At 38.7% G+C, this 26,861-nt stretch overlaps 1 protein-coding gene and 1 pseudogene across 1 annotated transcript; both read left to right on the top strand.

Annotated features, from left to right (window-relative positions):
- The first annotated feature begins 208 nt into the window (after positions 1–208).
- Positions 209–1,759, top strand: LOC129025654 (BCL-6 corepressor). The gene is made up of 2 exons (XM_054473289.1): positions 209–636; positions 1,060–1,759. Exons 1-2 carry the CDS (start codon positions 209–211, stop codon positions 1,757–1,759), a joined length of 1,128 nt encoding a protein of 375 aa, XP_054329264.1.
- Positions 1,760–3,314: 1,555 nt separating this feature from the next.
- LOC129025640 (BCL-6 corepressor-like) lies at positions 3,315–26,229 on the top strand (annotated as a pseudogene).
- Positions 26,230–26,861: the final 632 nt, after the last annotated feature.

The following is a 26,861-nucleotide window of genomic DNA, read 5'->3' as shown; positions in this document are numbered from 1 at the left end:
GAAAAATTCTTTTCATCTTTGCATGAATGGCAAATGAACTATGATCCCTAATGTTTTGGGGTCGGTGTCCTGTGCCGGCCACCTCACCTCTGTATTACCTCTATATTACCAGTTCCCAACCCCAGATGGGACAGATGGCACTAGGACCAACAGGAGCTCTGTGGATACCACACCATCCATCATTCAGCAAGTGGGCCAGCCTCCAACCATGCCTGTCAAGCAAAGCAGCAGCACTAGCAGCAAGGATGCCAAAGCCAGCAGCCCAGAACTGAGTTTCAAAGCAAATAAGAATGGCCTTCAACCAAGCCCCATATTTCTACCTCCAAATGAGGCTTTCAGGCCCCTATCAATTTCCCACCCCAGAAGTTACTTTCCTTACCCAGTACCTAAGGCCACTGCTGTAAGACCCTTCTTCTTAAATGACAAAGGGGCTGTCTGCCCTCATCCAGTTTTGTTGCCCAACAATAGTCTTTTTCTGGAGCATCTTGCCCCAAAGCCTAGACTGCCTTATGTGGTGCCCATGGGCCATCCAGAGTTTCTGATCTACCAAGATGCCATGGGATCTGGCAGGGTGCAACTCATGTTGATAACACACAGGCCCATAGAGATCACTAAAGAGGAGAAACCAGAGAGGAGGTCACATTCCCAAGAAAGAGGCTGCCACAAAGACCCAACTCTCCAGAATCAGTTTTCTGAGATGTTGGAAGCTAGCAGTACAGCGTTTCATCCAGAAGTTGCCAATGACAGTCTAAAACTGAACCCCAGCTGGAATCAAGGTAAGATTATCAGAAGTGATAAGGTTGTTTATGTAGACCATCTCCAAGAAAAAACAGATGCTAAAACTGATGCAAACATGTCTAAACCCAGCTTCGTAGTAAAAAGTATTGGCCAGAATGCTGAACCTGCCAATCCCCCAATTGTCAAGCCATACCTGCAGCAGCATGGTGATTTCATCACCCTAAGAGGGAAGTTGGGGCACTTTGATGACTTTCATGAACCTTATACTATCAAACAGACTCCAGCCAACAAAGAGAAAAAAGAGGAGAAACCAGAGAGGAGGTCCCATTCTCATGAAAGAGCCTGCCACAAAGACCCAACTCTCCAGAATCAATTTTCTGAGATGTTGGAAGCTAGCAGTACAGAGTTTCATCCAGAAGTCCACACTGACAATCTAAAACTAAACCTCAGCTGGAACCAAGGAAACACTGTTAGCAGAAATAACAAGATTGTTTACATAGACCTTCTCCAAGAAGAATCAGATGCCAAAACTGATGCAGACATGTCCAAACCATGCTTTACAGTGAAAAATATTGGTCAGAATGCCAAGCCTGTGAAGCCTCCAATTGTCAAGCTATCCTTGCAGCAGCATGGTGATTTTATCACCCTAAGAGAGGAGTTGGGGCACATTGGTGACTTGCATGAAGCTTATACTCTCAAACAGACTCCAGCCAACAAAGAGAACCTAGGGATGCCAGTTTCAACACCATTCCTGGAGCCAGCTCTAGTGAGTGATGGTCATGCTGTAACATTTGGTAAAATCCAAGAGTATCCCAAACCATATTGCCTTGGCCGTGCCCCACTAAGTATGGACATAGTCTCTACTTACACGAGAGATGGAGCCAATGAGGCCAAATCAAATGATGGCAAAATTCTGAAACCAAAGCCATCTAACCTGATAAAGAGAGTCGCTACCTCAGCAGGTTGCGTGGGTGACCGATTCAAGTGTGTTACTACTGAACTGTATGCAGATTCTAGTTAGTGCAGTTGGGAGCAACGGGCATTGCAGGTGAGCCCCTCCACCCAAATTTTAGCAACTTTACCGGTTGTTACAGTTTAAATCTGTAAAGAGGACTGGGGAAATATGGTAGGACATGGCACTATGCAGATTTGACTAATGAAGCTTATGGTAATTTGAATGTATGTATTATGTCCAGTAAGGGAATGTGAATAGTAGTACTTAGGATGTACATGTGTCTGTATACTTTAAGTTATATGTTATGAGAGAACGTCATCTGAATGCGGATACAGTTTGAGCATCTATAATCCAAAAATTCAAAATCTGAATTGCTATAGAATCTGAAACTTTTTGAATGCCACCATCATGCCCCAAGTGGAAAAGCGCACAAACAAATACTTAACGTAAACTTTGTTACATATGCAAAATTGTTAAAAATACTGAATAAAATTACTTTTAGGTCATGTGTGTGAAGTGTATATGAAACATAAATGAATTTTATGTTTAGGCTTGTTTCTCATCCCCAAGATACCCTATTATGTATATGTACATATTCCAAAATCTGATAAAAATTAAAATAATTGTCCCAAGTATTTACAATAAGAGATGCTCAGCCTGTAACAGAAGTTTTATTGTGAATAATTTCTTAAAAATGCATGGCATTTACCTATCAATTGACTTTATTTTTCTGTTGATAAAATAACCAATATATCTAGCTGCTCAGAATACCTTACTTGATACTTGCTTGAGAAGATATGTAGCAGCTGTGATTCTGCAGGATCGTGTGACTTACACACACACACACACTCTCTCTCTCTCTCTCACTCCCCTACCTTTTGGCAGAATGGGATATAGCATACATTTAACTTGATAGTTAATTATGATACATGTTGTATAGGAATTTTCTAAGATTTTTACTTTTATTTCAAAGATGAATAGGCTACTTGTTTTGGAATGTTAAGAAGAATTTGTTGTATCTTTATAAAAATAAATGAAGTTATTTAAATGACCCCCTGAGTGCCCATTTTAATTACATGACTTGAAGAATTAAAAAAGGACAGTATTTTATGTCTGCCTAGTATTCACTATGAGGTGAGTTCTTCAAATTTATGTTTTCATATTATTGTTATTACAATATTACATAAGCCTTTAAAGTTAAATTTTATTTCCAAACATTCAAAAGGTAGTTTATAGCCTCTATTCCTTGTAAGATTTTTTTTCCTGCTATTTCTGTTTTGTGTGTGTGCTGTGCTTTTATTTCCAAAAGAGAATGGGCACAAAAATGTGTTCACTGATATACGTGCTTATAGCTTGTGTATCTAGATACATAAACTCCTTGAAAACAGTATAGTTAAAGAGTTTATCTCCATGATTAATTTTGGGCAAACATTTGTTTGGAAATATTTTTCTTTAGTGTAAGACAAATGAAATAGCTTGTACAATAAGCTGTTGATTGTTTTCATCCCTTTTTTTTTTTTTTTTTTTTTGGTAGCATGCAATGACGCACTTCTCAGAGTTGGAGATGAGTAAGAAAAAAGGTGGCCATTCAGAAACCAAGGACTCCAAGGCATACAAATTCAGCACAGCTGACTCAGAGAGGTGGAAAGGAAATCAGGACAAAAAGCCAAAATGTCTTCTGGAGGAGGATATAGCCAGCCAGAATAACTGTGAGACATGTAAGTACAGCTGAGCCACTTGCTTTGTGGCTCAATTACCACATTGGTGGCAACAGGGTGAACCTGTTGCCAGGGCCCAGGGAGGTGAGATAAAGCAATTCACATACAAGATTCTGACTTCTGTTTGGTGTCCTCTCAGAAAAATGGGCTGCTTTTGCCATCTGTGGAGTGAAGGACTGATTGTCTTTTTAATCATTGTGGCAATCAGGAGTGAATTATCTGTGAAAGAAAATTTCCTTTTAATAATCTGTGAAATACTGTTTTCCTTTAGAAAAGGGACACATCTCATTTTCTAAAGGAGGCTTGGCCCTATAGTTAGAAACAGTATAATACATTTCTTAGATTTTTAAATTATTGATTTATTTTTGTTGATGCATAGTAGATGTACATATTAGCCCTTCCTTCTATAATGTGGGTTTCCTTCTCTTCTGGCAGCCACTTCACTGAAGCAGACCTGGGGTGTGTTTCATCACAATGCCTGGGCAGGAGTTATTGTCTCAGGAACTTCTCTTCCAGGAGAATATGTCTGAATGCTTTGTAGACTACCTTGAATTAGGAGCAGAGAAAATTGATGCCTGTAGTGGAGAGGGCATAAGTTATAATAAGTTAGTTTCAGCTGGAGCTGATCCATTGCCTGCAGAGGAAATGGATCATGGGAAACCCTCAAAAGTCTCAGTCTTCTCCCATCTTGTTAGGGCTCAGCATCTGTGGCACCAACAGTGGCAGAATTTATTTTTGCTGTGGAGACTTGTAAATGTTGCCATGGAGATACTTCTATGAGGTACCACTATGGCACAGCTGTGATAAATTATGGAATGTATGTGCTGTGTCTCATAAGACCATGTTGCTGGGAGCAGCTGGTAGAGCTCAGATAACAGAGTTACATTCTTATCTATCAAGGACGCATGGTTTTCTTCCTTTTAGAAGGGCTTAAAATAACAGCAATGGTAGAGTCTAATGATTAGGACCCCTACATCTCTTAATTTGTATCCTTTGCCCTGTGATTAATGCTGTGTGTGATGACTAAAATAGTCTAATTTGAGAACATCCAGGTTAAGATGTGCAGCAATGGAACATAGATCCTCTTATCTGTGTAGCTGGTAGTCTGTGTATCTTGGGCCATCACTGTGGGTGGGATTATTACTGGCTTTTGTAAGTCATGTAATATTTTGTGAGGTGAGTGGCAGGAGTTCATTTAGAGGAATGAGAATCTTTGATCGAATAGGTAATGGTGAAGATACCTCAGTTCTTTGAAGTTATTGTCCCTTTTTATAATGACTTGGAGGATTTGGGAAAGGGTGAATGGAACCAGTTTTGGGGAAAAATCCTTTTGAGAAGTAGGGGAACTCTATGTGAGTAAGTGTGATTGCAGTGAACCCAAAATTTAGCAATGGAGGGTTCTTGATAATAGTTCAGGATGAGGTCATGGTCCCCTGGGTTTCCTGGTACTATGTGGGGTGTCAGGAGAATGCCCATGAGATGAGTTACAACCTTCCAAGGCACAGTTGTGTAGCAGGCTGGCCATCCTTTCCTGGCTGTTCTCCTCATGAAGAGGGGAGCAAGAGGTGGTATGTGAAGGGAAAGGTGGTATGTGAAGGGTAGCTACCTTACCCTCACTGGGTAGCTTTTACCACATGGGAAATGTGGTAAGACAGCCAAGGCTGTCTTATAGAGGTAGTGTCATTCACTGACCAGAGAGATGAGGTTACTAGCCAATCATTGCCCACTGACTTCACCCTGTGAAATAACTCATCACAACTCTTCCAGTAAAAGATACTCTCAGTTTGGGCAAAAGGTCAGGTGGATGAGAGATAATTTTGCAGTGGGGGTAAAACTTAATTGGAAAACCATCTCCTCTGGAAAAATGCCTTAGACAAAGTTGAGAGTGTTAGAGATATAGATGACTGTGTGAGATCTGTAGTTCAGATATAAAGGACAAAAGTAGAATCTGAAACACTCAGTTTAAGAGCTTCTTCATCTGATATTTGATGTTGGAAGAGAAGTTCATTCTGGGTTGGGTCCCACACTAGCTAAGCTGCTGCCTGATTGTGACTCTCAAAGGCATTGTGACACCATGCAATCACTTTTTTCAAACCATGTTTTCTACCTTGAAGGAGTTAGGGAGAGGAGACAGTACACTTTAAAAGTTTAAAAGTATACTTTTCCATTTGCACGTGGCATTTCCTAAGACAATACTTAGGTTTTCACTTTACATTGCTAGTCCCTCCTATGGTACATTCAGGGGAGGCTAATTGGATCAAAGAAGATGAATGGTCTAACTAGAACAATTTATGTCTTAGTATGTTTTCTACTGGTACAAGCAGGGTAATTTATAGTTAGCAGAAATGTATTTGCTCATAGTTCTGGAGGCCAAGAATTATGAGGGCCTGCCCTGGTGAGCTCCATCTTCCAGTTGCATCCCATGATGGAAGGCAGATGGGAAAGAGAGCCCAAGAGAAAAAGAAGAAGGGGACTAAACTCTTTAATTTAACTGTGAACTCAGTTCCATAATAAGTAACTCACTCCCATAGTAATGACATTAATTAATGTCCCATGGTCATGACCTAATTACCTCTTACAGGTCCCAGTTCTCAACACCGTTGGATTGGGGACTAGTTTTCAAACACTTGAACATTGGGAAACATTCAAACCATAAGATACCATCTGTAATCTCCAAAATTCTGTCCATCTCATATGCAGAATGTATTCATTCCACCCCAATAGCCCCACAATCTTAACTCGTTTCAGCATCAACTCAAAAGTCCAAAATCTAGAGTCTCTTAAACAGATATGAATGGGACACAAGACCTAATTTACTATAAGGCAAATTTCTCTTCTACTGTGAACCTGTGAAGTTATGTGCTTCTAAAATGCCATGGTGGAACAGGCATGAGAAAGACAGTCCCATTTAAAAATGGAGAATAGGCAAGAAGAAAGGAGTAACTGGTTCCAAGTAAGCCCAAAATACAAAAGAGGGAGAAAAACAACAACACGGAGTTCTTTTTTTGAGAAAGAGTCTCACTTTGTTGCCAGGCTGGAGTGCAGTGGCATGATCTCAGCTCACTGCAACGTCTGCCTCCCAGGTTCAAGTGATTCTCCTGCCTCAGCCTCTCCAGTAGCTAGGACTACAGGCATATGCCACACTCCCAGCTAATTTTTTGTATTTTTAGTAGATATAGGGTTTCACCATGTTGGCCAGAATGGTCTCAATCTCTTGACCTCATGATCCATCTGTCTCAGCCTCCCAAAGTGTTGGGATTACAGGTGTGAGCCACCCAACCCAGCCAACACTGAGCTATAAAGCTGGACAATAATATCATTTGATTTCATGTCTTACATCTATGTACACTGCAGTAAGAGTTCAGCTCTCAAGGCCTAGGCATTCCTGCCTGCATGGTTTTGCTGGGCTTTAGTCCACCTAGAAGCTCTCACAGTTTGGAGTTACATTCCTATAGCTCTTCCAGGCTGAAGTTGCACTCTGGTTGTTCTATAGTTCTGGGCTCTTGGAGTTGGCTCCAGACTCACAGCTCCACAAAGCATTACTGTAGTGGGAACTCTGTTCTGGCTATCCACCTGTGACATGTCTCTGCCTGAAACCCCAGGCTGTCCAAAACATCCTTTATAATGCAGGTGAACATGGCCCTGGCTCAGGGATTGTGTGTACCTGTAGAGTCAGAACCATATGGATATCATTATAGTTTAAGGCTTATCCCCTCTGGTAGTGTGACATGAGGCACATCTGGGCCAGCTTGAGCCATTGCTGGGGCAGGCAAAGATCACAAAAAAATGCAGGGAATAGATACATGAGTAGGTGTACTTGCCTGCAGGCCATAGCTTGCCTCCAAGATCTCTCAAATGCCTTCAGGCTCATCCCATTGCCTTGATGAATAGCACTGTTTTCCTTATATCTGAACTATCTCTTTAGCAAATGATAGCTTTGCTATATGTTGTTTTTATTCTCTTGAAACCACTTTGTTTTTCTTTATGTGACTAGACAGATTTTGCCAAATATGTTCATTTTGCTTTCCTTTTAATGATAAATTTTGTCTTTAAATCATTTCTCTTTTCTCTCATTTTGCTGGTAAGTTGCCAAAAGAAGCCATATAGTTTCTGCGTATGTTTTAAAACTTAGTATTCTTCTAGATATCCTAGTTCATTGCTCTTTAGTCCTGCCTTTCACAACATCCTTGGACATGAAGGCAATTCTGCCAACTTTCTTGAACTTGTTTTAGCAAGGGTAGCCTTTCATCTAATTTCCAGTGACATATTCTTCATTTCCATCCAAAACTTTATGCTGTCCATAGTTCTACAAACATTTGATTAGTCCCAGCTGGTGTGACCAGTGTCCTCATTGTGGTCCTCCTATGTTGAACAGGAAATGGAAGCTCCTTTGATTCAGTGAAAAGCTTTTCCTTCCACATATGTGCAACCAGCAGACTGAGTTTTTTTAAATTGTCTCTGAACTTGTGCATGTGATGTCAAACCTTGTCTTTGGCTTTTCCCAGACCCCTCTTCGCAGCACCTCTTCACAGCCCAGGTTCTCAGCCTTCTCTGGCAGTTGTTTCCCTCTGCTGATTTTGCAGCCAGCTGCCATGTCCTGGACCATGGGCCCTATGGGAGAGATGATTACTTCTGCCCATTAAGGCTTTAGGTTTCTTTCGACATGCTGTCTCCCTTCTCTTCTTCATGATCTCTGCTGTTGTTCCAAGGTGAATATTGGTGTTTCCCCTTCAGTAGATGATACTTTGGGTATATTTTGTGTCTCAATCTCATCAGCCTTTTATTTATTTCAAAATAATGACCTCAGCAAGTATTACTGTAGAGATATTTATGCCAGTCCTGGCTTGATTGGATCATGCTGCTGAAAGAAAGGACTGTAATGTTTTTTGAAAAAAGATAGCATTGATGTCTCATCTTTCTTATTTGTCTCATTCCCCTAACATAAAAAGGTAGAAGGAGAGAATTATGAGTGTGGTGTATGTCTAACTTTCTTCTTTGCTTGCTACTCATCTTCAGTGTATCCTTCCTTTGGACAAGTCTATTTATAAGATCTTGATATTAACAATGTGAGAACTCCAGTTTCTAAAGAAGCATCTGTCAATAGCAGATTACCTTGGCATGGTCCTGGCTGTTCCCTGAATCCTGCCTTCTTGTGGTGATTTTTGAATTCATTTATGTATTCTGGTTTTCTCTCCTCCTAGGCAAGTACAGTCCTGGAAACAAACAGCACAATCCCTTTAAAGCCCTAAAGGATGAAGATCTTCCTGTAGAGAAATATTTAATGGAAAGGCAGCCTGTGGGTGAGCCACCTGCAGACCAGGTATCTATGGATGTGCTGCACAGCCCCATCCTCCAGCTGGAAAGGAAACGCAAAGTCTTAAGTGACAGCAACCAGACAGACACTACTGCAGAGAAGTTGCCGGAGGACTCTTTCCTAAAAAACAAGCAAAAACAGGTTTATATAGGTGAGTTTTGTCACCTTTAGCTGCCTGCTCAGTGGGCCTGTGCATACAGTCACAGTGGACAGACATGGCATATGGATGTGTGGCATGTAGCCCCCATAAACAGAATCAGTGGAGGGAAGCCATGACACATAGCAGTGAAGAGTTTTTATTCCCACTCCTCTTCCATGAGATTTCCACCATGGAGCCCCACAAACTCCACTCATAACTTCCCTGCTTCCCAGCCAGATGCAGGCACTCAAGCCCAGAGAGGGTCAAAAATAATTAGGTTCTCTCCCAAAAGCAGAGAGAGTAACCACAGTCCTTTCCCTTCTCCTTCCCTCACACTACTGGTGATGTATAAAGTCCTTTGTTCTTTCAAGGCAGCATTTGGATTAATTTTTAGTTATTTATTCATTAGATAGCTGGCCCTAGAAGGAAGTGACAAATTCCTCTGTCCACTTAGAAGACCCACATTATAGTGAGCTGACCAACCTGAAGGTGTATATTACAATTTACAGGGCTTCATCCTAAGAAACACCATCTGATACACCTTACAGAAGAGTGGGAGCAGCAGGTGTTGGCAGCAGAGAGCAAACCTGGTCTGCAAGGCAGGAAGGAAGTGACCCAGACAGTCCAGCCTGACTTCACTGCCTGGGATTATGATATCATGAAAGAGAAACTCAGCAGGAAAAGAGCAGGGGCCAAAGGCAACAGCAGCTGGTTGGAAGAATCTCTTAAACCCAGTGACAATGAAGAAGGTATGCAGAGGCCACTTCTTGACTATACTACCCACTTCCTTGTGGAATGTACAGAGAGAATTGGCTTTCTGTTTTCTCGTCTGAGCACTTTGAAGAAAATTGCTACTTGCACTTTGATGTGTTAACCTATTTTCCATTTAAATGAGGGACAATTATGTCTGAAAACTTAATTTTAAAATTGAAGTTGCTCCAAAGTAAGAGTTAACAGTGGGATTTTCAAAATATTGTCCAAAATGGCTGAATAGGAACAGCTCCAGTCTACAGCTCCCAGCATGAGTGATGCAGAAGACAGATGATTTCTGCATTTCCAACTGAGGTACCGGGTTCATCTCACAGGGGACTGTTGGACAGTGGGTTCAGAACAGTGGTGCAGTGCACCAAGCAAGAGCCAAAGCAGGTCAAGGCATCACCTCACCCAGGAAGCACAAGGGGTCAGGAAATTCCCTTTTCTAGCAAAGGAAAGAGGTGACAGAAAATTGGGTCTGCACCTGGAAAATTGGGTCATTCCCAACTGAATACTGTGCTTTTCTGACAGTTTTAGCAAATGACACACCAAGAGATTATATCCCATGCCTGGCTCAGAGGGTCCTATGCCCATGGAACCTCGCTCATTGCTAGCACAGTGGTCTGAGATCAAAATGCAAGGCAGCAGTGAGGCTGGGGGTGGGGTGCCCACCATTGCTGAGGCTTGATAGGTAAACAAAGCAATGGGAAGCTTGAACTGGGTGGAGCCCACTGCAGCTCAAAGAGGCCTGCCTACCTCTGTAGACTCCACCTCTGTGGGCAGGGCATAGCCAAACAAAAGGCAGCAGAAACCTCTGCAGACTTAAATGTCCCTGTCTGACAGATTGGAAGACAGTAGTGGTTCTCCCAACATGCAGCTTGAGATCTGAGAATGGACAGACTGCCTCCTCAAGTGGGTCCCTGACCCCCGAGTAGCCTAACTGGGAGGCACCCCCCAGTAGTGACAGACTGACACCTCACATGGCTGGGTACCTCTCTGAGACAAAACTTCCAGAGGAACGATCAGACAGCAACATTTGCTGTTCACCAATATCCGCTGTTCTTCAGCCTCCAGTGCTGATACCCAGGCAAACAAGGTCTTCAGTGGACCTCCGGCAAACTCCAACAGACCTGTAGCTGAGGGTCCTGACTGTTAGAAGGAAAACTAGCAAACAGAAAGGACATCCACACCAAAACTCCATCTGTACATCACCATCACTAAGACCAAAGGTAGACAAAACCACAAAGATGGGGAAAAAACAGAGCAGAAAAATGGAAAATTCTAAAAATCTGAGTACCTCTCCTCCTCCAAAGGAACACAGCTCCTCACCAGTAATGGAACAAAGCTGGATGGAGAATGACTTTGATGAGATGAAAGAAGAAGGCTTCAGATGATCAAACTTCTCTGAGCTAAAGGAGGAAGTTCAAACCCATGGCAAAGAAGTTAAAAACCTTGAAATAAGATTAGACAAATGGCTAACTAGAATTACCAATGCAGAGAAGTCATTAAAGGACCTGATGAAGATGAAAGCCATGGCATGGGAACTATGTGATGAATGTACAAGCCTCAGTATCTGATTTGATCAACTGGAAGAAAGGATATCAGTGATGGAAGATCAAATGAATGAAATGAAGTGAGAAGAGAATCTTAGAGAAAAAAGAATAAAAGGAAATGAACAAAGCCTCCAAGAAATATGGAAAGACTATGTGAAAAGGCCAAATCTACATCTGATTGGTGTACCTGAAAGTGATGGGGAGAATGGAACCAAGTTGGAACACACTCTGCAGGATATTATCCAGGAGAAGAACTTCCCCAATCTAGCAAGGCAGGCCAACATTCAAATACAGGAAATACAGAGAATGCCACAAAGATATTCCTCGAGAAGAGCAACTCGAAGACACAATTGTCAGATTCACCAAAGTTGAAATGAAGGAAAATATATTAATGGCAGCCAGAGAGAAAGGTTGGGTTACCCACAAAGGGAAGCCCATTGGGCTAACAGTGATCTCTTGGCAGAAACTTTACAAGCCAGAAGAGAGTGGGGGCAAATATTCAACATTCTTAAAGAAAAGAATTTTCAACCCAGAATTTAATATCCAGCCAAACTAAGCTTCATAAGTGAAGGAGAAATAAAATACTTTACAGACAAGCAAATGCTGAGAGATTTTGTCATCACCAGATCTGCCCAAAAAGAGCTCTTGAAGGAAGCACTAAACATGGAAAGGAATAACTGGTACCAGGCACTATGAAAACATGCTAGATTGTGAAGAACATCAAGGGTAGGAAGAAACTGCATCAACTAACAAGCAAAATAACCAGCTAACATCAAAATGACAGGATCAAATTCACACATAACAATATTAATCTTAAATGTAAATGGGCTAAATGCTCCAAATAAAAGACACAGACTGGCAAATTGGATAAAGAGTCAAGACTCATCAATGTGCTGTATTCAGGAAACCAATCTCATGTGCAGTGACACATATAGGCTCAAAATAAAGGGATGGAGGAAGATCTACCAGGCAAATGGAAAAGAAAAAAAGGCAGGGGTTGCAATCTTAGTCTCTGACAAAACAGACTTTAAACGAACAAAGATCAAAAGGAACAAAGAAGGCCATTATATAATGGTAAAGGGATCAACTCAACAAGAAGAGCTCACTATCCTAAATATATATGCACCCAATACAGGAGCACCCTGATTCATAAAGCAAGCCCTTAGAGACCTACAAAGAGACTTAGACTCCCACACAATAATAATGGGAGACTTTAACACCCCACTGTCAACATTAGACAACAAGATCAATGAGACAGAAAGTTACCAAGGATATCCAGGAATTGAATGCAGCTTTGCACCTAGCAGACCTAATAGACATCTACAGAACTCTTCCCCACAAATAAACAGAATATATATTCTTCTCAGCACCACATCACACTTATTCCAGAATTGACCACATAGTTGGAAGTAAAGCAAATGTAAAAGAACAGAAATTATAATAAACTGTGTCTCAGACCACAGTGCAATTAAACCAGAACTCAGGATGAAGAAACTCACTCAAGACTGCTCAACTACATGGAAATTGAACAATCTGCTCCTGAATGACTACTGGGTACATAAGGAAATGAAGACAGAAATAAAGATGTTCTTTGAAACCAACAAGAACAAAGATACAAAATACCAGAATCTGTGGGACACATTTAAAGCAGTATTTAGAGGAAAATTTATAGCACTAAATGCCCACTAGAGAAAGCAGGAAAGATCTAAAATTGACACCCTAATGTCACAATTAAAAGAACTAGAGAAGCAAGAGCAAACACATTCAAAAGCTAGCAGAAAGCAAGAAATAACTAAGATCAGAGCAGAACTGAAGGAGATACGGACACTAAAAAACCTTCCAAAAATAATGAATCCAGGAGCCAGTTTTTTTGAAAAGATCAACAAAATTGATAGACCACTAGGAAGACTAATAAAGAAGAAAAGAGAGAAGAAGCAAATAGATGCAATAAAAAATGATAAAGGAGATATCACCACTGATCCCACAGAAATACAAACTACCATCAGAGAATACTGTAAACACCTCTACACAAATAAACTAGAAAATCTGGAAGAAATGGATAAATTCATCAACACATACACCCTCCCAAGACTAAACTAGGAAGAAGTTGAATCTCTGAATAGACCAATAGCAGGCTCTGAAATTGAGGCAATAATTAATAGCTTACCAACCAAAAAAAGTCCAGGACCAGATATATTCACAGCTGAATTCTACCAGAGGTACAAGGAGGAACTGATACCATTCCTTCTGAAACTGTTCCAATCAATAGAAAAAGAGGGAATCCTCCCTAACTCTTTTTATGAGGCCAGCATCATCCTGATACCAAAGCCTTCAAAAAAAGAGAATTTTAGACCAATATCCATGGTGAGCATCGATGCAAAAATCCTCAATAAAATACTGGCAACCCAAATCCAGCAACACATCAAAAAGCTTATCCACCATGATAAAGTGGGCTTCATCCATGGGATGCAAGGCTGATTCAACATACATAAATCAATAAATATAATCCAGCATATAAACAGAACCAATGACAAAAACCACATGATTATCTCAATAGATGCAGAAAAGGCCTTTGACAAAATTCAAGAACTCTTTATGCTAAAAACTCTCAATAAATTAGGTATCGATGGGATGTATCTGAAAATAATAAGAGCTATCTTTGACAAACCCACAACCAATATCATACTGAATGGGCAAAAACTGGAAGCATTCCCTTTGAAAACTGGCACAAGACAGGGATGCCCTCTCTCACCACTCCTATTCAACATAGTGTTGGAAGTTCTGGACAGGGCATTCAGGCAGGAGAAGGAAATAAAGGGTATTCAATTAGGAAAAGAGGAAGTCAAATTGTCCCTGTTTGCAGATGACATAATTGTATATCTAGAAAACCCCATCATCTCAGCCCAAAATCTCCTTAAGCTGATAAGCAACTTCAGCAAAGTCTCAGGATAAAAAATCAATGTACAAAAATCACAAGCATTCTTATACAACAATAACAGAAAAACAGAGAGCCAAATCATGAGTGAATTCCCTTTCACAATTGCTACAAAGAGAATTAAATACCTAGGAATCCAACTTACAAGGGATGTGAAGGATCTCTTCAAGGAGAACAACAAACCACTGCTCAATGAAATAAAAGAGGACACAAACAAATGGAAGAACATTCCATGCTCATGGATAGGAAGAATCAATATCATGAAAATGGTCATACTGCCCAAGGCAATTTATAGATTCAATGCCATCCCCATCAAGGTACCAATGACTTTCTTCACGGAATTGGAAAAAATTACTTTAAAGTTAATATGGAACCAAAAATGAACCCGCATTGCCAAGTCAATCCTAAGCCAGAAGAACAAAGCTGGAGGCATCACACTACCTGACTTCAAACTATATTACAGGGCTACAGTAACCAAAGCAGCATGGCATTGGTACCAAAATGGAGATATAGAACAATGGAACAGAACGGAGCTATCAGAAATATTACCACACATATACAACTATCTGACCTTTGAAAAACCTGACAAAAACAAGAAATGTGGAAAGGATTCACTGTTTAATAAATGGTGCTGGGAAAACTGGCTAGCCATATGTAGAAAGCTGAAACTGGATCCCTTCCTTACACCTTATACAAAAATTAATTCAAGATGGAATAAAGACTTAAATGTTAGACCTAAAACCATAAAAACCCTAGAAGAAAACCTAGGCAATACCATTCAAGACATAGGCATGGACATGGATTTCATGCCTAAAACACCAGAAACAATGGCAACAAAAGCCAAAATTGACAAATGGGATCTAATTAAACTAAAGAGCTTCTGCACAGCAAAAAAACTGCCATCAGAGTGAACAGACAACCTGTAGAATGGGAGAAAATTTTTGCAATCTACTCATCTGACAAAGAGCTAATATCCACAGTCTATAAAGTACTCCAAAAAATTTACAAGAGAAAAGCAAACAACCCCATCAACAAGTGGTTGAAAGATATGAATAGACACTTCTCAAAAGAAGACATTTATGCAACCAAAAGACACATGAAAAAATGCTCATCATCACTGGCCATCAGAGAAATGCAAAGCAAAACTACAATGAGGTACTATGTCACATCAGTTAGAATGGAAATCATTATAAAGTCAGGAAACAACAAGTGCTGGAGAGGATGTGGAGAAATAGGAAGACTTTTACACTGTTGGTGGGACTGCAAACTAGTACAACCATTGTGGGAGTCAGTGTGGCAATTCCTCTGGGATCTAGAACTAGAAATACCATTTGACCCAGACGTCCTATTACTGGGTATATGCCCAAAGGAGTAGAAAACATGCTGCTATAAAGACACATGCACACGTATGTTTATTGTGGCACTATTCACAATAGCAAAGACTTGGAACCAACCCAAATGCCCAACAATAATAGACTGGATTAAGAAAATGTGGCACATATACACCATGGAATACTATGCAACCATAAAAAATGATGAGTTCATGTCCTTTGTAGGGACATTGATGAAGCTGGAAACCATCATTCTCAGCAAACTATTGCAAGGACAAAAAACCAAACACCCCATGTTCCCACTTATAGGTGAGAGTTGAACGTTGAGAACACGTGGATACAGGAAGGGGAACATCACACACCAGCGACTGTTGCGGGGTGGGGGGAGAGGGGAGGGATAGCATTAGGAGATATACATAATGTAACTTTAAAGTCTCTTCAAGTCTTATAACTTCCAGGGAAATTGCAGTTAATTTTACTATTTTAGCTGTCTTAGCAGTTCTTAGCTTCCTTAAGGTACCTTCCCTCCATACCTGGACAAATGGCAGGTAACCCTATATGTATTTCTGAAGCAGCTTGCATAAAGTTGCAGAAGTCAGGGTAAAAAAGCAACTTGTCCACCAAATATCGGAGATCTATATTCTGATCACTGATTTCTGCTTCTCGTCACAGACAGGAGATGCAGACACTGAGGCAGGCAAGTATTGTTACCAGCTTCTCCTTTGGCTGAAATGACTTCTAGTGGATTTACCATTATCTTTTTTTCCTACTTTGTATTCTTTTTTCTCTTTTGGCAGCTAGACATATAAAGACTTAAGACATTCAAAACAATCACAAAATAGAGCTTGTTCAGAGGGCACAAAGTTTAACTTATACAGGATGCATAAGTCTGGAGATCTGATGTACAGTATGGTAACTACAGTTAATAATAATGTATACTTGAAATTTGCCAATAGAGTATATCTTAAATGTTCTTACCATATGTATGTGAAAATTTAACAGTGTGTGGTGATGGAAATGTTAATTAACTTCATTGTGGTAATCACTTGGCAGTATCCATATACAACCAAGACATCACATTGTACACTTTTTGTATGTCAGTTATAATCCAATAAATTATTGAAGAAATAAAGCAAACTGAACAAAAGCAACCACATGTACAAGGGACCTCAGAAAGTCATGGGCTCAGAAGAGACCTAAGAAAATCTATACTTCAAATTGATGCTTGGCACAGAGACACTCTATGTTGAAATTGTAAAGTCTGTTAACCACACTGTAAGACTCAAATGTCAGCTGGGTGCAGTAGCTCATGTCTGTAATCCTAGTGCTTGGGAGGCTAAGTTGGGAGGATCATTTGAGGCTAGTAGTTCATGATAAGCCTGGGCAACATAGTGAGATTCTGTCTAGTCAATAGAAAAGAAGTAGAAATAAAATATTTAAATGTCCCTGATTCAATCAAAAGACAATCACAAAGCGTACAAAGGAAACAGAAGTATATTTCATTCAAGGAAAAATAAACAAAAATTGTCCCAAAGACCAGCTGGTTGGCTCACTAGACCAACACTTGAAAATGACTATGTTAAAAGAACTCAGACACTCAAAGAAAGCTATGAAAGATGTGAAGTCAATAAAATGATGTATTCATGATGTGGAAATAGCAATAAAGAGATAAAATATAAAAAGGAACCAAAAAGATCTTGGAGCAGAAAGTAACACCGAAATGAAAACTTCACTAGAAGAATTCAAAGGAGATTTGGATTGGTAGAAGAATCAACAAACTTGAAAAATAGGACAATTGAAATTATTGAGTCTCAGGAAAAGAAATAAAAAAGATAGATATGAACAGAGCTTATGGGACCTAAGAAACATCATCAAGCAGACCAACATATGCCTGTATGAGTCCCTGAAGGAGAAAACATACAGATAGAGGGAGATAAGTTATTTGAATAAATACTAGCTGAAAAATTTCCAGATTTAATGAAATACATGAACATAAACATCCAAGAAGCTTGATAAACTGCAAAGAGAGAAATTTTGAAAGGAACAAGAAAGAAGGAACTCACTTTCTAGAAAGGATTCTTATCAGAAACTTTGGATGCCAGAGGGCAGTGAATAGATATATAGAGATTATCTCTATCTATCTGTCTATCTATCTATCTATCTATCTATCTATCTACCTGTCTATCTATCATGTATGTATCTATCCATCTATCTCAATATACATAGAGATATGGAAATATATGCATATAAAATCTATATATGTGTCTATAGAACTGTATATATAGACAGAAATATCTATTGATCTGTATATAGATCTATTTATATAGAGAGAGAGACAGAGAGAGAAGAGGTATAAAATTGATATGCTGAAACCTATTCACATGTTGTTACTCTCAGTCAAATTGTATCTGGAGAGAGGATATTTAGAAGGTAATTAAAGTTAAATGAAGTCATATTGATGGGGGCTTACACTGATAGGATCATGTCCTTATCTATAAGAAGAGAGAGATCTCTTTCTGCCATGTGAATATGTAATGAAAAGACATCTGTTTGCAAGCTAGAAAGATGACCTTCATATGAAACTGAATTGGCTAGAGTCTTTATTTCAATTGGCTAGGACCGATGTCTTGGAAATGCAACTTCCAGAATTTTGAGAAATAATTTTTCTGTTTTTTTAGTCCTCCTAATATTCTGTTATGGCAGCCTGAGCTGACCAAGAGACCATCTGAAGAGTAACTTTAGTATTCTGAGTCAGGCAGACAGAAATCAGTCTCTCAGAGATGCCATGGGGAAAGCTAGATGTTGAATGCACACACTCTTGTTCTCCACCTGGGGAGAAACTGGAAGGAGGAGTTTTCTTCCTGTTGCTCTGTAGTGTGCTAGGCATGGGAGGATAATCATGAATAAACTTTATCTGTGTCAGTAAAGCTCTTCTTGATGTTCTGCTTGCTTAGCGTACTTCAATTTAACTGGTTTCTCAAGTTGCTGTTAAGATCACCATGGAATACTATGCAGCCATAAAAAATGATGAGTTCATGTCCTTTGTAGGGACATGGATGAAGCTGGAAACTATCATTCTCTGCAAACAATAGCAAGGGCAAAAAACCAAACACCGCATGTTCTCACTCATAGGTGGAAATTGAACAATGAGAACACATGGACACAGGAAGGTGAACATCACACACTGGAGACTGTTGCAGGGTGGGGAAGGGGGAGGGATAGCATTAGGAGATATACCTAATGCTAAATGAAGAGTTAATGGGTGCAGCACACCAACATGGCACATGTATACATATGTAACAAACCTGCACGTTGTGCACATGTACCCTAAAACTTAAAATATAATAACAATAATAATAATAATAATAAAGAATTTTTCTCCCTGAAGGTGTGAGGCTTCCTTTACTGTCATCTTGCTAGTATCAGACTTTTCTACAGTCTTAATGTAATTTCTTTTAAATTTCAACAGTATATATAGCAGAAATAGAAAACTCTATAATAAAATTCATATGGAATCTCAAGAAACTCTGAATAGCTAAGACAATCTGATCAAGAAAAACAAGTATATAGAAATTCAAACCTCATGGGTTTAAAATATACTTCTTCAAAATAACATACTACTGTCCTAAAGACAGATGTAGACTGAAGGAGCAGAATAGAGAACCTGGAAATAAACTCCCATGTATGTGGCCAAATGTTGTTTAAGAAGTGTTCTAAGGCTACATCATGGGGAAAGGGCAGTCTCTCAAACCACAAGTGTGAGGAAAACTGTGTATCTACATGTAGAGGAATGCACTTCTTTACACCATATGTGAAAATGAATTCAGAATGGTTAGAAATCTAAAAGGAAGATCTAAGACTATAAAACTGACAGAAGAAAAAATCAGAGTCAAGCTTCATAACATTTGGTTTGGTATTGATTTCTCAAATATGTTATCAAAATCATAGGCAATAAAACAAAAGTAGATAAATAGGATATCAAACTTTAAAACTTTCTGTGCATCAAAAGATGCAGTCAGTAGAATGGAAAGTAAGCATATGGAATGAGACAAAACATTTGTTAGTTATATATCTGATAATGGTTAATATCTAGAATATATGAACTCCTGTAAGTGAATATCAAGAAAAACCTAAATACCCCAATTAAAAAAATGAGCAAAGGACTTTAATAGATATATCTTCAAAGAAGAAACACAAATGACCTACAAGCCCAAAAGGAACTGAGCATCTTTAATTATCAAGGAGATGCAAATCATAACCACAATGAAATGTCACCTCACACCTGTTAGAATAGTGTTTTAAAAAAAACACAAACAGAAAATAGCAAATGTTTGTGATTATGTGAAGAAATTGGAACTCTTCTGCACTGCTGCTAGGAATGTAGAATAGTGCAGTCATTGTAGAAAACAGAATGGAGGTTCCTCAAAAAAATAATGATAGAACCAGCATGTGGTCCAGCAGTCTCACTTCTGGGTATGTGTATACTCAAAAGAATTGAAAGCTGGCAGCCAAAAAGTAAAAATCACTCAAATGTTAATCATTAGATGAATGGACAAGCAAAATTTGCTACATATCTATAAATGAATTCTATTTATTTATATAAGACAGAGCTGCCCAGTCCAGAGTGCAGTGGTATGATCTCAGCTCACTGCAACCTCTGCCTCCCGGGTTCAAGTGATTCTACTGCCTCAGCCTCCTGAGAAGTGGGACTACAGGCACCCACCACTATGCCCAGCTAATTTTTGTATTTTTAGGGCAGACAAGGTTTCACCTTGTTGGTCCAGCTGGTCTCGAACCCCTGAACTCATGATCTGCCTACCTCAGCCTCCTAAAGTGCTGGGATTATGGGAGTGAGCCACCACATCCAGTCCGAATATTATTTCTTTACAAAAGGAAGGAATTTCTGACATATGCTATAACATAGATGAACCTTGAGGAGGTTCATTTATGGTAAGTAAAATATACATGTCATAAAATGACAAATACTTTATTATTCCATTCATGTGACATGCTAAGAGAAGTCAAAATCGTAGACACTGAAAGTAGAATGGTGGTTGCCTGGGTTTGTAGGAAAGGTGAATGGGGTTACTGTTTAATGGGTACAGAGCCTGTTGAAAGTCCTGTAGATGAATGATGGTGATTTGCACAATAATGTGAAAGAGTTAATGACCATGAACTGAATGCTTAAAAATGGTTAAAATGTTAAATGTACATTACATATATTTTTGCCACAAATAAAAAAATTAGTGCTTCAAATTTAACAAGAGTTAGGATATATCCTTCATAAATGTTCAGCCTCATTTTAGTTACTCTTCTTCCAAACTGCTACTCTACGATGTTATTACTATAACCTATACATTGTTAGAATGATAATACTGAAAAAAGAACTACACATGCGGCTGGGCGTGGTGGCTCATACCTGTAATCCCAGCACCTTGAGAGGCCAAAGCAGCAGGATCACTTGAGCCCAGGAGTTTGAGACCAGCTTGGGTGACATGGTGAAACCCTGTTTCTACAAACAAACAAACAAACAAACAAAAAAACCAGGAGTGGTGGCACACACTGTAATCTCAGCTACTCAGGAGATATGAGAGGATCACCCTAGCCCAGTGATGTTGAGGGTGCAGTGAGCCATGCTTGTGCCATTGCACTCCAGCCTGGCAGACAGAGTTGAGACACTGTCTCAAAATAAACAAACAAAAAAAAATCTTGTGGTTACCCTTGTAGGACTGATTCTGATTTTTAAGTTATGGTGTATATATGTATATGTGGGTGTCTGTGATATGTGTGTGTGTGTGTGTGTGTGTGTGTGTGTGTGTGTGTGTTTCCCTGCACCAGATATGGTTTATTTCAGTGTTAGGGTCACATTAGTTTTCTTGTTGTGGTTTTATAATAGGGTTGTTTTAAAAAAAAAAAAATTTTTTTTCTAATTTTCTTTTTAATTTTTTTTCTTTCCAAATGTCAGTGACTAAGTCATTCTTGTACTCAAATTTAAGGACACAAATAGCATTTAGTTGAGATAAGGTAGACATATTATTATTTTGATCACTTTTTCCTTGAATTGGCATAACTTTCCTTCATTGCCCAACAGCAGAAATTTTCTGCTTCATGAGGCCTTGTGAAGCTTCACAATCCTTCTGCGTACCTCACATATGGTCTCCCAGTAAGTCCAAGCTCAAACTCCTCATTGCCTTCAGCCTTCACTTTCAGGGTCTTTCTTGGCCATTGGATAGCATTTGGAGCCTTATTTCTTCCTATTCCTGTATATGTATGTTTATATCTTTCCCTCAGTTGGTAAGTGGTGAGAGCATGGAATGTTGGACTGTTCTTTAATATTCCTAGGGGCAAAAGCCCCTGAAAATGTCAATAATTAGTGATGAATAATTAGTGATACTGCCTTATAAGACTCTGGACTCTTCATTGTGACTATACTCAAAATATATATTTGAGTTTTAAGTCCTGAGAGTACAGATGTCCCACAGCTGTTTCAGAAGGACCTGTCATCACCTTCCACATCCCCAGACCTGGACTTCATCCTGCCCTTGACCTTAGTTTATTGGTCAGAAACCAAGATTTGTCAGTTGTGGAATCCTCTGGTGGTGTAAATGTGGTGGCTGCTTGAGGGCTGGGTATTAGGGTTTGCTAATAGTTTAAAAAAAAAAAAAAAAACTAAACTAAAACGTATTTTGGTTTTTCACAGATTCTAAACAGCAGTCCCTCAGGAGGGCACTGTGGTCAGTGTTCCATCTTCCAATACACATGGGTGGGAGAACTTTGTACTTTTTCAGATCTTATCCTGATCCTGACAACTCTGGTTCTGAGCCACAGGTTTAATCACAGATCTCTGAAAGGTGCCAGGGCAGGCTTTTAGGAGAGTCTAAACTCACTATTTATCTTTGCATTCAGGTTCTTTATATAAACAAACAGGCATATTTTTAAATTGTATAACAGTTGTTTGTTGTATTAGCTTTCATAATGGCAAACTTGTTTTTGAGTTATCTTTTTACATCCTGTCCCTACTTCCTTCAAAACTTTTAAAATACTTATTCTGTCTTCAGTTTTTCAGGCCTTGGATTAAGATAGATTTTTCAATTGAGAGTTAGTGCTGAAATAGTCCCTTCATGAGTCCTGTTGAAAGGATTAAGTGTATAATAACAATAATTTGTCATTTGATCATGGATCAGTAACTATGTCACAATTTCACTATCTGTACATGGCAGTTACATTCCTCATCAGTTGAATATTGTGTCTACAAGTCTTATGTGGTACACATGTATCCAATTTTGCCTATTAAAGAAAAGTCAAGAAATGAGCAAGTGTGCATGAGTTTAATCCTACCACACATCTCTTACTAGGCCTCTACATGGTGCAGTTGAAAATGATTGTTTGGAAATTGTCCGCCTCCTCCTTTCCTGTGGCGCTGACCCCATTTTGGCCACCTTCTCAGGCAGAACCATTATGAAAATGACCCACAGCAAAGTTATGGAAATGTTTCTAACAGGTGGGCTACTTTAAGGAACAGGAATAACAAAGTTCAAGATATGTTCTTTATTCAGATATTAAATGGAGACCAGGTTATTGAGATTTGAGTTTTCCTAGGTACAAATTAAAAATCTTGAGACTTTAAAACAGCAGCAATGTGGCTTTTTTGTATTACAGAATATAGTAGTCTAGTGAAGCTAATTATTTCAGTGATTAGTCATTGATTCTATATTTCCTTTGATCTATTTCTACCACTAACACTGTAAAAGATTTCCCCAAATTATTTGCATTTCCTACCAAGCATTTTTAAACAAATAATGACTCAGATTTTTAATCTTGACTCTGGATAATGGAAACCTCAAACTTCCCACAGAAGAAGTTATTTAGAATAATCTGTATAGCTCAGTGAGTGAAGAACTAATGCAAGCCCCAGGCATTACTAGACTACATTTCTATACACCAGTATGGAAATGGATTACTTCCAAACACTAGTATGGAAATGTAACTGTTTTTTTTTTTGTATGTTGATTTAGTATCCTGCAACTTTGCTGGAATTACTAATTTTAACATTTTTTAAAAAGTTGATCTTTTTTTTCCCTCTCTCTCCAGATTACTTAAATGACCTACAGGGTTGCAGTGACAGTAAGGTGAATAGCTCTTGGGAGTTCTATGGCAGCTCTGTCTGTGGTGAGCAGTATTATTGTTTTTAGTTCAGTGGAAAATAGGAAGAGGACATTTTTCTTTGGTGTGGATGATGGGGAATAGGCTGTGCATGCTATAAAACAGACTCCATTGGAAAATAATCTATTTTTACATTTTTATTTAGAGTTCTTCGTTTGATGACAGCTGAAATCCTGCTATTGCTTATTAACACCTTTGTCTGTTTCTTTTCTCCATTAGAACCAGGTAATGAAGGGGAATCCAATGTTTTGGCAGACCCCCCAGGACAAGAGGACCGGGATGATGACAATGAGGCTTGCAATGATGTGTTTGAATTTGAATTTTCAGATAGCCCCCTCTTACCTTGTTATAACATTCAAGTTTCATCTTTGCAGGGGTGAGCATGGCTGCTACATCACTGAAAATTAGCTGAGCTGCTTTTGGGGGTAGTAGCAGGATTTAAAGCTCTTTTTAAGTAGATGAAGATGAGTGGGTGCTAAATGCCCAAGAGTTTTACATGATGTAGCAAATAGGATTTTTTTAAAGATTTATTATACTCAGATAATTAATTGGTTTTATAGTATAGTATAGCATAGCATAGCATAGCATAGCATAGAATAGCATAGCATAGCATAGCATAGCATAAATTATCCTCATCAGAACACCACCAATGTAAGTAAGGCTGCAGAAGCCAAAGCATGGAAGTTTCTTTTACTGAATTGTTTGGGAAGAAATCCTAGGAATCCTTCAACAGATCATTACAAGGGCTTCTTGGGAATATAATGTGTACTATACAAAACTGTTAATCTCCCTTCTCATGTAGAATTAGGAAAATCATCAGTGTCACTCAAGATCTTTGTGTATGGTCATATTTAGTAAGATACAGTCTTACACTATTTGTGAGCCACTGTGCCCTGGTGACCAATATCTTGTCAAGACACCTTTGTTAACATTTTAACATTGGTGCTTAGTAAACAATAGTATCCTCAGGCTCTGGAGTTATGTGTATCCCATTATAAACAGTGACAGTTTTATTTCACTTTATTTTTTGTTAGTATGCCATAGATTCTTACATTTGAGGGTTCATGTGATATTTTGATACATGCATACAATATGTAAGCACCAAATGAGGGCACTTGGGATACCCATCACTTCAAACATATATTATGTCTTTGTATTAGAAATATGAAAACCTTCTCTTCTGGAAATAGACAATACATTACACTTAACTATAATTTTCCTACTGTGCTATCAAATACTGGATCTTATTCCTTCTCTCTAACTGTATTTTAATAGCCATTTAATCATCTTCTCTTAATTCCCTCTCCCACCTACACTGCCTAGCCTCTAGTACCCATCCTTCTACTCCATACCTCCATGAGGTTAACATTTTTTATTTCCTACCTATAGGTAGAACTTTCTGTGCCTGGTTTATGTCATTTAATAGAATGACCTCCCAGTCCACCCATGTTGCAAATATAAAGATTCAAGTCATTTTGTGGTGGACTAGCACTCCATTATGTAAATATATTGCATTTTAAAATCCACTTGTCTGTTGATGGACACTTAGGTTGATTCCATATCATGGCTATTGTGAAGAGTGCTGCAGTAGACATGAGAGTGCAGATATCTTACTGATATGCTGATTTGATTTCTTTGGGATATATGCCTAGCCATGAATGGCTGAATCACATGTTAATTTTATTTTTCATTTTTGAGGAATTCACCAACAGCATACACACATTCTCTTTTCTCTGCATTCTCACCAACATACGTTATTTTTGTCTTTTGATGATAGGCATCCGAACTAAGAGAAGATGATATTGTGGTTTTGATTTGAAGTTTATTATAAATAGAAATAGTAAAGTTGTGTTGTAGAGTGTGTGAAAGGAATGGAATTGGGGGAGAGGAAAGATCAAAGAGGTGTTTATAGTCATCGTTTTGGGTTGGGGTACAGACTCACTTATCTCAGTAAGCCTAGTGAGACATATTAAGAGTCATTACCCAAATTATGGTGAGAGCTGAGTCAACAGGAGTTTAATTTTTTCATCAGCAATGAGAGCAGTGGAGTAGCTGTTATGATAAATCTCACTAAGGTGTTTCCCTTGCTTTATGTAATTCAGTTTGGTCCAATAACCAGATGAATCCAGAGTTACCCCCATTAGAAGTAGGTATTTACCTTTACCTTGAAAGAATAATGTTGGTCTATGAGTGGGCATGGTGAGAAATGACAGGGGTGTTGAAGTGAAAGTAAGTGGCTCCTGTTATGCCAATAAGGTAGCTTTTTCAAGATGATAATTAATGGTTGGGGGAACTTTTATTTTTGCCAGAAATTGGGACTACATTTTCTTTTTATTTTGCAGACCACGAAACCGTTTATTGCTTTCAGATGTACTTAAGAAAGTGAAAATGTCATCCTGCATATTTCGCTGCAGTTTTCCACATCTGAAAATTGTCCCAATTGCAGAGGCAGAGTTTTACAGACAGGGTTCAGCAAGTATCTTGTTTTTTCCTCCAAAGACTTGGAAGCCTTCAATCTGGAAAGCAACGAACTACTAGATTTACTAGAATTTACAAATGAACTACAGATTCTCCTTGGCTCCTCTCTGCAATGCTTAAATCCCAAGGATGTGGCCTTGGAGGACCACTGATGAGAAGTCAAGTCCCACTCTATACTGTGTGTTGTAGTGTTCATCCTTGTTTATATTTATCAAAGTACAACTATTTCTGTGCAGAAGGGACATTATTACATATGAAAATATTTCAGCTTTATATAAGATAAACTCACTAGCTAGAAGACTTAGAAAGATGTCTTTTTATTTTAAACTTTCTTTTGTTATGAAATTGCTGAAATGTTTCTTTAATTTTCAATATATAGAAACTGCTTTGAATAAATTTGTTTTCATTTGGAACATCTTTTAAAAGGAAAATATAATGAGGAAAAAGAGCCTCACCTACTTAGCTATTGACTTTTTTCCACACAAAGCTCTGATGACAGAGATCATTAACATTTATAAATAATGTCATCAAAATTGAGAAAGTGTTTGGGAGAATAAATTTGGTGAAAGCATTTGATATTGTAACTTCTTTGTTTTGTTTACTGCATATCTTCTCATGCCAGGTATATGCTATTGGGTATATTTCAACTTAAAATTACACTGAAACACAACGAATTGTATGAAATTTATAACCTAACTTAAAAGTTTTAAATTAGTTTATATGAACCAATCTCAAATATTTTATGATCTTCTAATGAAGAAACTTTATTTTCCTCCTCCTCCTC

Source organism: Pongo pygmaeus, chromosome Y, assembly GCF_028885625.2.
Source record: "Pongo pygmaeus isolate AG05252 chromosome Y, NHGRI_mPonPyg2-v2.0_pri, whole genome shotgun sequence".
Lineage (NCBI taxonomy): Eukaryota > Metazoa > Chordata > Mammalia > Primates > Hominidae > Pongo > Pongo pygmaeus.
Note: the sequence above shows the minus strand (reverse complement) of the source record. Positions and strands in the feature narration are given on the sequence as shown.

Excerpts from the sequence above, each read along its gene's own strand:
- LOC129025654 (XM_054473289.1), top strand. The coding sequence starts at position 209 with ATGCCTGTCAAGCAAAGCAGCAGCACTAGCAGCAAGGATGCCAAAGCC. Across the intron at positions 637-1,059 it reads GAGGAGAAACCAGAGAGGAG|GTCCCATTCTCATGAAAGAG; the intron begins GTCACATTCCCA and ends ACCAGAGAGGAG.